The 12,942-nt window shown below is 38.9% G+C and overlaps 3 protein-coding genes across 19 annotated transcripts; 1 reads left to right on the forward strand and 2 right to left on the reverse strand.

Moving 5' to 3' along the window:
• Positions 1-743: 743 nt before the first annotated feature.
• Positions 744-4,657, reverse strand: LOC100121832 (estradiol 17-beta-dehydrogenase 8). The gene is made up of 9 exons (XM_032599417.1): positions 4,460-4,657; positions 4,098-4,318; positions 3,865-4,017; positions 3,325-3,704; positions 3,130-3,243; positions 2,176-3,047; positions 1,904-2,020; positions 1,097-1,472; positions 744-1,024 (listed from the first exon to the last, which is right to left on the reverse strand). The coding sequence occupies exons 6-9, from the start codon at positions 2,216-2,218 to the stop codon at positions 808-810; spliced, it is 753 nt and encodes a 250-aa protein (XP_032455308.1). The 5' UTR covers positions 2,219-3,047; positions 3,130-3,243; positions 3,325-3,704; positions 3,865-4,017; positions 4,098-4,318; positions 4,460-4,657; the 3' UTR covers positions 744-807.
• LOC100121814 (F-box only protein 28) lies at positions 1,712-11,527 on the forward strand. Of its 17 annotated transcripts, none has more exons than XM_031930537.1 (6): positions 1,712-1,876; positions 7,517-7,788; positions 7,871-8,119; positions 8,206-8,404; positions 8,597-9,018; positions 9,275-9,754. In XM_031930537.1, exons 2-6 carry the CDS (start codon positions 7,546-7,548, stop codon positions 9,752-9,754), a joined length of 1,593 nt encoding a protein of 530 aa, XP_031786397.1. In that variant the 5' UTR covers positions 1,712-1,876; positions 7,517-7,545. The 17 variants fall into 17 exon arrangements, with proteins under 17 accessions (XP_031786397.1, XP_032455290.1, XP_032455291.1 ...); XM_032599399.1 differs by having other exon boundaries at positions 1,753-1,876; positions 8,639-9,018; positions 9,275-11,527; XM_032599400.1 differs by lacking the exon at positions 1,712-1,876 and adding an exon at positions 5,465-5,969 and having other exon boundaries at positions 8,639-9,006; positions 9,275-11,527.
• Positions 2,587-5,567, reverse strand: LOC100120813 (max-like protein X). The gene is made up of 7 exons (XM_001601305.6): positions 5,273-5,567; positions 4,460-4,727; positions 4,098-4,318; positions 3,865-4,017; positions 3,325-3,704; positions 3,130-3,243; positions 2,587-3,047 (listed from the first exon to the last, which is right to left on the reverse strand). The coding sequence occupies exons 3-7, from the start codon at positions 4,171-4,173 to the stop codon at positions 2,991-2,993; spliced, it is 780 nt and encodes a 259-aa protein (XP_001601355.2). The 5' UTR covers positions 4,174-4,318; positions 4,460-4,727; positions 5,273-5,567; the 3' UTR covers positions 2,587-2,990.
• Positions 11,528-12,942: the final 1,415 nt, after the last annotated feature.

Consider the following 12,942-nt stretch of genomic DNA (forward strand, 5'->3'; position numbering starts at 1 on the left):
GTTGAGATTATCCCTACTTTTCGGTATTGACTCGCTTTCGCCTCGACTCCAAAACGAATATACGTACATATACGACGACATAATATATCGTTATTCTAATTCCAAAAGTGTTTCGAATTTCACCTCCATGATTAGGGTTCGCTAGACCATTCCAGTTCATAACAAGACCATTATACCTTTAATTTTATCAACTTTTCAGTCAACTGATTATCCTTGGTGTCGAAGTTCGTGCTGGGAATAGCGACCACGGCACACCTCTTTTATTAGCTATAGCCAACAGGATTTTCATCGGTTCTTTGGACAAGAGGGTAACTGATTTTGGTAAGTGCCGTCCGTCTTAGGCAATAAAATTCGCAGCGACGATGACAAGATTAGGCATGCAAAACGAAGAAATCAAAAGCTGATCCTAATAATACTGATGATTTATCGGACGTCACAATTCAAACTTGATATAGGATAAAAACCAAGTTCCATCGGGTTATGATTTACTTAAAAGACAAAAAATTAAGAAAAGAGAACAAAGAAAAAAGTCAAGTCAATAAGAATTAACAGAGGAAGTTAAGATTGAGATCATTAGGTCCTCAGCACTTCTGATACAAGAATATAACAACATAAAGTCATAATACTTTCAAAAGTAAAAGAAGAATATCGATGGGAAGTGCTAACAATATGTGTATACAGAGTTGCAAAAGAAGTGCTCTAATTATAAAGTGAATATAATTATTTAGCAACTGTACAAATAATTAAGTAACGTAAGAAATTTGTTTATTAAAAGTTCGTAAGTACAAAAATGAAAAAAGTATTCGCTTAGTGCAAACCACCAGTGACATCGATGGAAGCCCCATTGATGTAGGAGCTCTTTACCGAGGCCAAAAACAGAATCAATTCTGCCACTTCGATTGGTTTTCCCATACGTCTCAATGGGATCCTCTCAACAAACATTTGCTTCACTTTGTCAGGAACCATGTCAGTCATTGGTGTTTCTATGAAGCCAGGTAGCACAGCGTTCACTCGAATGCCAAACCTAAAATCATCACTCATTGTACTCAAATTTTTTTCTTACACTTTTATTCATACATAAACATGAAAAACCTACTGTCCAAACTCCATCGCCGCAGTTTTCGTGAAAGCCTCGACACCAGCCTTGGACGCCGCATAGTTACTCTGGCCGATGTTTCCAGTTTTTCCAATGATCGAAGCTACGTTGATCACCGAGCCGCCCTCCGATATTCCGGAGTTTATCATTACCTTGGCAGCATACTGCGTTATGAGGAACGTCCCTTTGAGATTGACATTGAGTACAGCATCGAAGTCCTCCTCGCTGAGCTTCAGCAAAAAGTTGTCTCTGGTGATACCAGCCGAGTTGACGACGATGGTCGGCGGTACCAAGAAGTGCTTTTTCGCGTGGGTGAAGGCATTCTCGATGCTCTCCGGGCTCTTCACGTCGATTTCCACCGGCACGTGTTCCGATCCTAAAATTCGATAAGAATTTTGTTTATACGTCAGTAGAAACATCGGTTGTAATTATTTCAAGATAACTTAATATACATACATTCACTCATGCTCGTTATAAAAAAGACTTTCGGCGCTCAGTAGATGCAGGCGAGTTTAGTCGGACACACTATACACTCGTCCATCCGCTCAAGATTCATCAGAAGCGCCGTTCCAAATAGATAAATCTTACATAACATAATCACACGCGACACTTAAAATCCTCACACATAAAAAGCTTCATCCCCATTATTCCCCAGTAGTTTATCGAACCGTCTAAGGTTAGGTGCATCAGCATCGCAGTAGCGACGTTCGAAATACGTTTATCTAGCACATATTCGCTTAGACATGAGCACCAACGAGAAAGGCCTGGGCATCGCACAGAGTAAGTAAAAAAGTACAGCTTCCTTACCTTCGAGTGTGTCGGCTGTTTCCTCGGCGGCCTTGACATTTTGATCAGCGGCTATGACCTTGGCACCTTCGCGCGCGAACAGTCTGCAGACTGCCCTGCCGATGCCACTGCCCGCGCCTGCGAAAACGAAGATCTTTATTATTCTATTTCTGTGTATATTTACGCCCTACACACCTCCACTTGAGTAGTACTGGCAGGTGCGCCGCGCGTCTTTTTTACTACTTGATGTAAAGCAGCTGCAATTGTATATATTTTGAATTTACGATGCTTACCCGTTACGATAGCGAGTTTTCCAGCTAAAAGACCCGGCGTCATGATGATGACGATGTAATATGAATTGGCGCTGGCGATGGTGCGCTTCGATCGCTCTGTTGCTGGCGATAAAGTGTATGTAATGCTGTGCGCGATACTTATGTGAGATGATAGCGCACTGGATTATTATATACGGCCGGTTATGCTGGAGGAAAGGTGGCGTTTTCGTAGAGTTACGGGTTTGGCGGTTTTTGCACGATTTAAATGTTGGACACTCATATTCTTGGATTTCATTTGAGTTGAGGTTTATAAAGTAGTATTTGTTGGAGTAGATGCATTGATATTTGAACGAATTTGAAAAATTATTAAAGGGGAAGAGCAGAAGAACGCGATTTTGTATACAGCTAATATCGAAGAACTAATTATCACTGTTATATGGAATTTTCTTCAACTTTATTAAAGTTTTGTAAATATTTGTAAACATTTATAGTTTCCATATCTACATACCTAAAATGGATGTAAATCAACGTAGCATAATTATAAAGTAATAGTTTACATTCATGGCATCATGCAAAAATATTATACACAATTTTATTCGTCAACTATAAAATATAAAAGATAAATTGATTGTATCGAATCTGCTTGGAATATTCCTGCAACCGTAACTCGCGCTATTATCTGCTAAGTTGCCTGGTCAAATTATACATAAACTAGAAACAACAAAAATTAATAACGCAACTCCCATTAAATTTGTACTCTTATAACTGATTCCCAAAAGAAATCTGACTTTGAAGTAAAAAATAAATTCTTATAAACTTAAAAAACGTATTGTATACTAGCTGATTTGATTGCTGAGTTGTTGTAAAACGGAGAGAACCACTTCGCGCAGCGTCTGTAACAAAAAAAAGGATTTAATTATTATTGATGCAAAACTTTTTATTGCTGATCACTTTAATCCACGTAATATTACCAACCTGTGGTTTACAGTGTTCTTCCAGCCAGCTAAACACACAAGCTGACAATTCAGCAAAATTTGTAACAGACACACTGTCAAAGGTTTGGAACAAGCGATCCATAATTGCCTGAAACTGAGCACACAATAATCAATTAGTCATCTAGAAATTTATACAAGTCATTTCATCGTTAATAAATAATTTATGGATTCTTACCACTTGGAATTTAGTTTCGTCCGAAACGCGAGTTTCCGAGTGACCGGGCTGCGTCTGATGAGCTTTAACTATTTGCTCATAGTTGGTTTTCATGATGCGCAAAGCAACGACTTCTTTTCTAAGCGCATTTCTTTCTTCTTCCTGTTTTTTCTTTTGCTGCAGCAAGAACTGAATGTAGTCAATTGATTTTTGCAAAACAGTGGCCTTTGACAATTTGTAACCGGAAGCATCGGTTTGTTGGCACGAAGGTACGAGATCTTGAAGCGTGTCATATCCTCTCTTTATGGCATCTCTACGCTTCTGCTCTGCTTGAGTATGGGCTTCTCTGCGGCGCTCCTTATAACTTATCGTAGAACTTTTATTGTCACTGTCTTCATCCTCTGGTAATTAAGATAAGATAGCAATTAATGTGAGAGATTGGTAAGTTAACATGACGCTAGAAGCTGCATTCTCAAATGAATCAATCAGCATGAGAAAATTGCAACCAACTAGTGTACTGGGAATGATTTATTTCTTTTTGCACATGTTCAACAATCTTACCGGTATTATGAGCAGAAGAAGACGGAGTATTTACAGAGCCAGTACTGCTGCATCTTGAAAAAGTGTGTCTATCTACAGGACTAGAGGGTTCTAGTTTGCTATCACCATCGGAACCTGTGCTACCGTTGTTGCCTCCACCGCTGACTCGTATCCCTGCAACCAAAGCAACAGTGATCGATTAATAAACTATACACGAGACTTGATCAATACACGAGAAATCAAGTTACACTTACGAGCCTCAAAAGCTTCAGACTGCGAATTATCTCCCATTTTGAAGTTTAGAAGTTCTAGTGTTGAGTGTAGCAGCATACATGCGTCGTAGTTAACCTCTCAAACGATAAAGGCGCGCTGAGCGAGTGCGCGCACAGGTTGATAACGGTTTGATAGCATCCGATTTCTTTATTCCGTCATTTGCGCACAATTAGACTCTTCGAGTTCTGTCTCTCTCCAGCAGCTGTGTATCGAACAAAAATAAACACGGCCTATGAGTACTTATAAAAGTTACGCGAAAGAGTGAGAGAGAGAGAGAGAGAGAGAGAGCGAGTAGATCGCGCCATGTGACGTATAGAGCCGTTTATATACGATAGATCCTTACCTCTATCTCTCTTCCACTGAGGATGGATCTCTCCCTCCACTATTTTACACATCAATGATCCGATTCTACGCGCAAATCATCTAAACTCTGTACTGAACTTTGGTTATCGCGCTACCATCTGTTCGACTGTGTTTACTGCTGTTAGGCAGATTGATACGATCCAAGTATTTCGAGACATTCCCAAAGCGATATAAGACTATCTGTATTATTGTTTTGCTACTGCAGCGACGCGGTGTACTTGGCGGGCTTTAAGGTAACTTCTTTATACCTAAAAAATTCAATTATTTCAATTATTTTAATTTATGATCGGGATCGAGTGACGGATCGAGTAATATTGGAATTGGACAAAGCTATTCGTTAATTTGCGGTAAATCACGCACATATACATTCAAGTTGTGAATAGCGATCAACCGATAATTATACTTATATACTTCTAAAATAGGTTTTTACTTAGATTTCAGACTAATTAAAAATTACAATAGATCGTTAATGAAGTAATTGTAATTGCAAAATAAATCTTTTAACATATTGATTAAGATTTACTCGATATCTTTTCGAACCGATTAATTTACCGAATAAAAATTATAAGTAACGAGTTTTTAGTAAAATATAGATCAAACTCGCAAAGTGAAACAAATAACAATCGATCGCAGTATACCTATATACAATTGTGCGAGTAGTATAGGCAACTTTGACCATCTTAATTTTTCTTACCATCTTAACTTGAACGTAGTTTGTTATTTAAAAATCAACTGTTCTGGCAGATTAAAAACATAATTAAAAAAGCCATAGTTTAGTATATTTAAAACTTGCCCCAACGCTGCCGGCAACTGCAGGTCGCGGGTATATGCGGCTGGAGATATGCACAAGTCTCGACCTGTCACCGGGAAATTTTCAAATTTCCCCGCAGATACAACAACACGGCTCTCGTGCAGCCATCTGCAGTCGAATCTCCGGAATCCGAGAGCTGGTAACTATAAACGTCGCCCCTCATATATAAGTAATAGCAGTAGCTGTCCGTTGTTGACTGCGTGCGCGCGCGCAGATCATCTCTTCGTCAGTTAGAAAATATTCAACCCTCGCTGCAGTGCAGTCGAAGTCGAAAGCCCGAGTCGAACTCTCTATTATACTTACGACGTCGGTGTGTGCATTCTATCGGTGTAGTGCAGCACTCGAAGCTAGCGGCTGTATACGGAAAGGAAAAGGACGGACGAGCGTGTGTATGAGTGTGTGTTGCAGCCGTACAGTCTCTGTCTCTTTCGCGTACGAGACAAAGACAGAGAGAGAGAGAGAGAGAGAGAGAGAGAGGGGAGGAGAGAGAGAGAGAACGAGCGTTAGAGGCAGTTGAGCAAAGGTGGAGAGAGAAGACTGCGTTTCGCCGACAAACATGTCACGTCGATCTAACCCGAGGAGGAGTAAATAGCCGCCGAGAGTGAGCTGCGAGAAAACGAGGAGGCTGCTGCTGCGGGGGAGGAAGTCAACAACTGCCCGTGTGTGTCTCTGCAATTTGGTAATTATATACACTTCTCTTCTCTTTATCCCGTTGTTGCTAGCTGTAAACGCGTACACCTCTCTCTCTCTCTCTCGCGCTTCAAACAGCAATAAGTATATCCTCCGTCTCCGTCAGATTCGTTATAGCAATGTTGCAGCAGGCTCTTGTGGCCGTGATGTAGGTGTAAAACGAGTGCGCTCTCTCGGTGCAAGTCGGTGTGCGTGCCGCCGGGGGGGATAGTTCGTTGCTTCGCAGTCGGTTGAGTATGGCCACTACTCTCGCTCTGTCTTGCTCCTATACTCTAAGCGCCCGGATGCATACGGCACCTTCGACGCGCTTGACTCTCTTACATCGGTCCAGGAGTTCCCTGCTTCTTCCCTGTCGTAGAACTATTCTCTCGTTACGCTCTGGGTTTTAAAGGGCAGCTCTCTCGCTTGCTTTCCATCTTCGGCTGAAACTCGTGCTCTACGTGCGTAGGTATATATATCTGCAATTCTGCGCGAAAGAAACGGAGCTACGTGTGCATGTATATGTGTGCAAGTGCGCGCTGTGTGTATGTGTGTGTCTCACTCTCCGTGGCAGCAACAGTACAGCACCAGATCGAGAGCCAGTAGCAGCGTCCGTTTCGCTTGTATATACTCGTGCCTCCTGCAGCCGGAGCTGGCTTCCTGATCGACTGACAGGCTGCTGCACTTCTCTCGGCCCGGTCCGGCTAACGAACTCTCTTTTTTTTACTTCGGCCCTGTTTATACCCCCCTCTGAGTCTGTCTGTCGACTTGCTCTGTCTATATCTGTATATAGCTCTTTGGTTGTCTCTGTCTCTTTCTCTCTCGACTACACGGTGGTACACCAAGTAGCCCCACTGCCTGCCCCCTCACCCTGGAACTACTCTCTTGGACTGTTCTACGGTATCGGCGCTCTTTTGCCTGTTATCGTTTTTTTTTAAAGCGACGAAAGTACGCGAAGTCGCGAGAAGTGATTCTCTGCACGAAAGGGCAGATATTGGCTATATTTTGTGTGTCCTGTTGTGTTTCAATTCCTCTATTGTTTACTTTGCAAGCTTCTCTTGTCTCCAATAACTTTTTTGCACAAGATTTACTGGTTTTATTTGTTCGGGGTAACCAGTCGTTAAACCTGAATCTTCTCTTTGTTGATCAAAATGGCTAAAATCATTTCAAGGCAAAGAATCTGATAAGTCTAGAATCAAAGTTGTTCCTGACATCAGTTGATTCTATGTACATCTAACTAAATCAAGGTTAAACAAAAGAGTTGTTGGTTAAGAGATGTCATCCTATAATATAAGAATCTATCCTTGAAACTTTTGAAAAAAATTTCACTAACTTGAAATGCTCAATACCTAGGAATCAAATATTTAAAAATACACAGTAACAAAGCAAATTGTAAATGGTAAATGATATGTATTATGGTCTTTTTTAAAAAGATCTCAATGCACTCTACTGTACTTTCTCTATCAACACTGTTTGAATAATTAAAAAAGATGAATTGACATCTTTTAGTTGGTTTTAATTGCAATTATTAATTGTATGTATTTAATATTATTTCAGGTGATCAAACAATCTGAGCACAAAACAAGATGGTGTCCACACGCCAATCGAGCAACAGCAGTACGCATGTTGATGGATCTACCTTTGTGGAGCTTGGACCAGGTCCATCGGGCTCATCACGAAGAAGTCATCACCAAGCTGGCCTGTCAGCAAGTGTTACAGTATCCACAGGGGAAAGCAATTTATACATAAATTTACTGGATCTACCAGTGGAAATTTTACAGAAAATTTTGGGTTATATGGATTACAACACAATAGCCAATTTACGTCCAGTAAGTATTTAACAACAAAATAATAGTTTTTTTTTAACTACTAATTCATACAGATATTATAACCTACTTCATGTTTGTGTAGGTATGTCACCAAATGGACAAAGTTTGTGGTTCAATCTTGAGTTCAACATTTCAACGTTTGCAAACACAGATGCTCAGTCGTTTTCAGGCTATAAAAGCACAAATGCCCAGAAGAGAATCTGCGAGGCGCAATCATCCATTAGCCTGTGAATCAGATATTATTGAAACCTTGCACATGCGACTTACTTTGCTACAAATGAGCTTTGGGAAACATATCGAGAGAAAACACTGTTGCTTCTTTCCAGGCGGGGTAAAACTATAATTTGAACGAACAATTATGATAAATAATCAAATACTTTAATTCATCCGTTATTAACAATTCTATACAAATTTCAGATTTTGGACGAGGTATACCGTATTTTGCATTACATCAAGGTGACGCCTAAGCTTGGACGGCCGTACAAAGTAACAGATGAGCTCTTTGATCTAAGCACAATGGCCATGGAGTTCTTCAAAGATTCCATTGAACCGACACTTCCTGAAATACCTTATTTCGGAGCTGAATTTCTCGACCTAGCTGGAACTATGCTTTCGTGTAAGTTTACTAAATTTTTACCATCTAAGTTTGAGGGTATAATTTTATACTTAGTTCTTAAGGACCAAAATGGGAAGTGTACTAGCCACACTTGCGGAAATTTCTTACGATCAATCTTGACATTTCTAAAATGGTTCGCAATAGTCAAAATTTAGCCTAGGTACAAATAATAAGATAACTTGGCCATTCCAGCATCACCGCCTTTAAATAAATATTTTCTGTACCTGGCTGCAGCACCACTGAGCGTATCCGAAGGCAAGGCTCGCGGTGGCAGTCGCGGTGGCGGTAGTGGCAGTGGTGGCGAGGGATCACCTTCGCGTTCTGGTAACGACGAACCTGGTGGCAGCTGTAGCGGGTTGGCCCTGGAATCAAACGTGGCAACGCCACCCCAGTCCAACATGGTGCTGCGCAAACGCATTCGGAAGATCAAACAGGGCATGAAGCGCTACAATAGTCAGCTCAGTCTCATGCGCCGAGAGCTCAGGAATACCAAGGCCAAGATTGCCGAGCAACAGAAACAGATGCTCGAGTACGCGACGAGGCTCGACGACAACGACAAGAAGAACGACGAGACCTCCAGAAAGTTTAGCACTCTTCTACAGGTATTTACAAAGGTACACTATAGACAAATCGGATTGTTTATGAGGTCTTTATTTAATATTTACAAGTTGTGATTACATTTAATTTTTGCCAAACGTGATTATTTGCTCTTTATACAAAGACCTCGTATGGCATAATATCGTATCGCTTTGCTGGAGCTCGAGCATTGTTCTGGATCGCATTTTCCGTTAAATATTTAAACTTGGTAATATTCTAGTATATTTTTATTTTTCAAAAAGTTAATCAACACGTTTGATTTATTTTTCACAGGAATTAAACAAATGCAAAACGGAGCTGCAATATTGGCGATCAAAATCACCAGCGATACCGGTATGTTTTGGCTGTGGTCAATCGATACCGGTTCCGGCGGAAGATCTGCAAGCCTTGGCGAATCAGGGTGTACTGTCTAACGTCGAAGCGAGCGTCAACGAAGGACTCGATTTCATTCCCATAGCTGACATGGTAGTGCATAGTCCTACGGAACGAGAAGTTGACGCAATGCTGGGCACACAATCACCACCACCAGCACAGCAGCCACATAAACACCCAGCGCAATCCAGTATTAGCTGCACTAGCAGTAGTTGTTCGCCGCCGGTAGAGCCGATGGCACCGCCACTATCGGCGGCGCCAATCACATTGCCTTTGATCTCCTCGAAAAGAAAGTCGAGTTCGTCCTGCCTGGAAGAAGATTCCGTAAAAAAGCCTCGTCGCGCCCTCAAATCTCGTCAAGCTAAGCGATCGAAGATATAAAAGCGCTACGTACCCCACTTTCTGTCTTTGTCTCTGTCTCCGTCTCCGTCTTTGTCCTTTCCTATCCTGTGGTATCTCTGTCCTTTTCTCATCACTATCTCTTTTCCACACACTGTCTCCTGTCTGTCTTTATCCATCCTTTATCACCAACATACCAACACGATGCTCATACTTGAATTTTTCTTTAACACATCGGGAGCGAGTGCGATACAAGAAAAGTGTTATGCCGTTAGCGTATTGAGAACTCTGGATTTACTTTATTATTCTGCGTTCATCGGGATGGGCTTTGCGTTCTCACACACTCACAACTCGCTACCTCTCACTTATTCTCACTTGTGTGCCTCTCGCCGAGGCGCGCCGTCTAACTTTTTTCTCTCTCAAAGTAGATCTTACCATCGATTTTCGGCAGAGTCTCTTTCGCGTTCTATCACGGTAACGAGCGGATGATCCTAGAAAAGTACAAAATTCTTTCCCGAATGTCTGGTGATTTTCAATCTCGACTTATTTATGGCACTCGTGTGCGCCTATGCACGTACAGAGAAGTGAAATAAAGCAATTTGTACACATTGTCGTGTCTCTCATGCGAAACTTGATGTTTCACGAGGACGCAATATTGTTATTCTTTTTTTTTCTTTATTAATCATTTACACGTAGTTTATGTTATGCTTACGTTAGCAGATTCGGGTAGCTTATGTTGTAAAATAATTAAATCAAATGATTAGTGATGAATGATTCAATTCTTTAAGAAATAGCTGTAAAAATTAAGTTATTAATTAATGATTGGTGTAAAAACAAATTTGATCATTGCACAGTTGATGCTTTTGCATTATAATTCAACAATGAGATGAAAAATGAATTCGAGAGTAATAGACTTACTTGCATATCTTGATGAATCTAAATAAATTACATGAATATAATTTTGAATTTGTGATTCGCGCAGCTAAGTACTGATGTACTTAATATTTTGTTTGCTGTCTGTGATTTTAAGCTCTACTGAATTGGAATATTTCGAATACGAAATTTTTGACGTTCTGTGAGTTGGTAAAAGTAAAAATTATTGAAATTTAGTTTTTGTTGCCGAAACGCTTTGAGTATATTTATTACACATTTTGTTCTTAAGCAAAGATGGCAACGCATTTTACATTCTTCTAGTTACTTTTGCTATTGAATTGTATAAAAAAAAAACTTTAATTGCGAATTTGCATGTAAATAGCAGTTGCTAAGTCAGTGTACGGAGCAGTAATCATTAAGCGTTAGCATCTTCTTTCCATGTCCCTTGCAAGGAGAACTCAAAATAAGTTCTGAAACTCATGAAAAATCAAATTATTTGTAAAGCTATACTGCTTGCAAAAATAATTATATTACAAGTTATGTATGAACTCTGTACCTGCATACGCGAGACGTTCGGTGACAAAAAGTAGTGATGATCGTGCGACGGGAAAAATAAAGAAGAAGAAGCAAAACAAAAAATAAACGATTCGTTTTATATTTTCTGATGACCCAAAGGGAGAGACGTTGTTCGACGGATATTCTAAATAAAAAAAAAGCCGGTCATCCGTTTCGACCGCGAGAGCGATTGCCGAGTACAGCACGCGATTCTACGTGTACGTATAAGTATGCCTGGGATTAAATGCGAGTGACTGTATGTGTACATGCGAACGGGCGTGTGTAAGTAATGAAATAAATAAATAATTAATTAATTGAATAATTAAAGTAAGTAATATTGTCAAATGAATGAACTTGTTGAAATATAATCTATAGTTAGAAATTTCACCATGGTATTATTCATGAGAAATAAAAGTGAAAGATCCTTAATGAAATAAAAAAAATTATTGATGTATATGTGCATAGTCAAAGTATATGAGATGCTTTGTCAATATGAGATTTTACGAACACGCGGGGGCGTATTCACAATTTTTTATTACTTATTAATGTGAAGAGATAAACAAGCTTGGTAAATATTTTTTTTTTTTAACTCCAGGCTTTTATTTTTAGTTTTGTATTTATTACAACTTTATAAAATCTGCAATATCTTAATAGTGTATATTTATTTTTTAAATTCATTTTTCAACACTTTATTCTTCACTTTTTCTATATAATAATGTATTCAAAGGTTTTGATGTTTTATCTATGTTCTACTACTAATGCATAATGGTTTCGTATGAAATATATCTTAACGACCATAATCAATTCGGAATATATTTTTAATTACTTCATATGTATAATTATCTTGACTTGAAGTATTTTCTATATGGAATGTATAATTTAATTTGTTTGATACAAATGCGTCTGATAATTATTTTATGAAGTGTAAAAGACAGTTTCTTTGATTAATATATGCTCAAATGTAATTAGATTAATGTCTTATTGAAAATAAAATATATAGATTAGTTTAATCAAAATTATATGCCAAAATTATTTGAGATCTGCAACGACTTTCCAAGTAATAATGATTGTATTGAATAAAATATTTTTTAAACATTTCAAAATTCATACAGATTATTCGTACTTGCTTATTTTACAAAAATTGCTCTGATAGCTATTGTTTCAATTTAAACAAAAATGTATGTGTATTTGTTTAGTCAATGTTTGTACAAAAAACGATTAATTTTTTGTCTTCTTGCCTGCAGCAGGAAATTCCAGAGAACCCTTCGTTTGTACAAAAAAACGATTAAATTTTGTGTTCGGTTGAATCTTTAGTTCGTTTAACATATTTTAAACTAATTGACTTTTTACGAAAAAAAAACTCTTCTATGTTATTTCAAATGGATTTTAAATGCATGTTTGTGTCATTTTCACTTCTATCTGGTGTCAAAATCATAATCGATTAATAACTGCGGTTACCTAATCGATGCATTACTAAAATTTTGAAAAATTGCAGGATCAACACGCAACAATTTTCTTTTGACAACTTTTACCTGATTGTCTGGCTAGTGGCTACCGGCTACGAGTCCAATAAGCATAGTTGACTTATAGAACACTAGGTGGCTTCTCCTGGCAAGTTTCAGGCCTAATTTGATTGTCAATGATCAATTGCAAAATAAATGTTGCAATATTCATCAAGATTCACTTGACATTCTTTCAAGAATCAAAACTTGCAGATACTCCAAATAAAAAATTAAATACTACAGTGAAACATACAATAGTAGATCAAACTCGCAAGCAAAAGAAATAGCAGTCGATCAGTA

This window comes from Nasonia vitripennis, chromosome 4, assembly GCF_009193385.2.
Source record: "Nasonia vitripennis strain AsymCx chromosome 4, Nvit_psr_1.1, whole genome shotgun sequence".
Classification (NCBI taxonomy): Eukaryota; Metazoa; Arthropoda; class Insecta; order Hymenoptera; family Pteromalidae; genus Nasonia; species Nasonia vitripennis.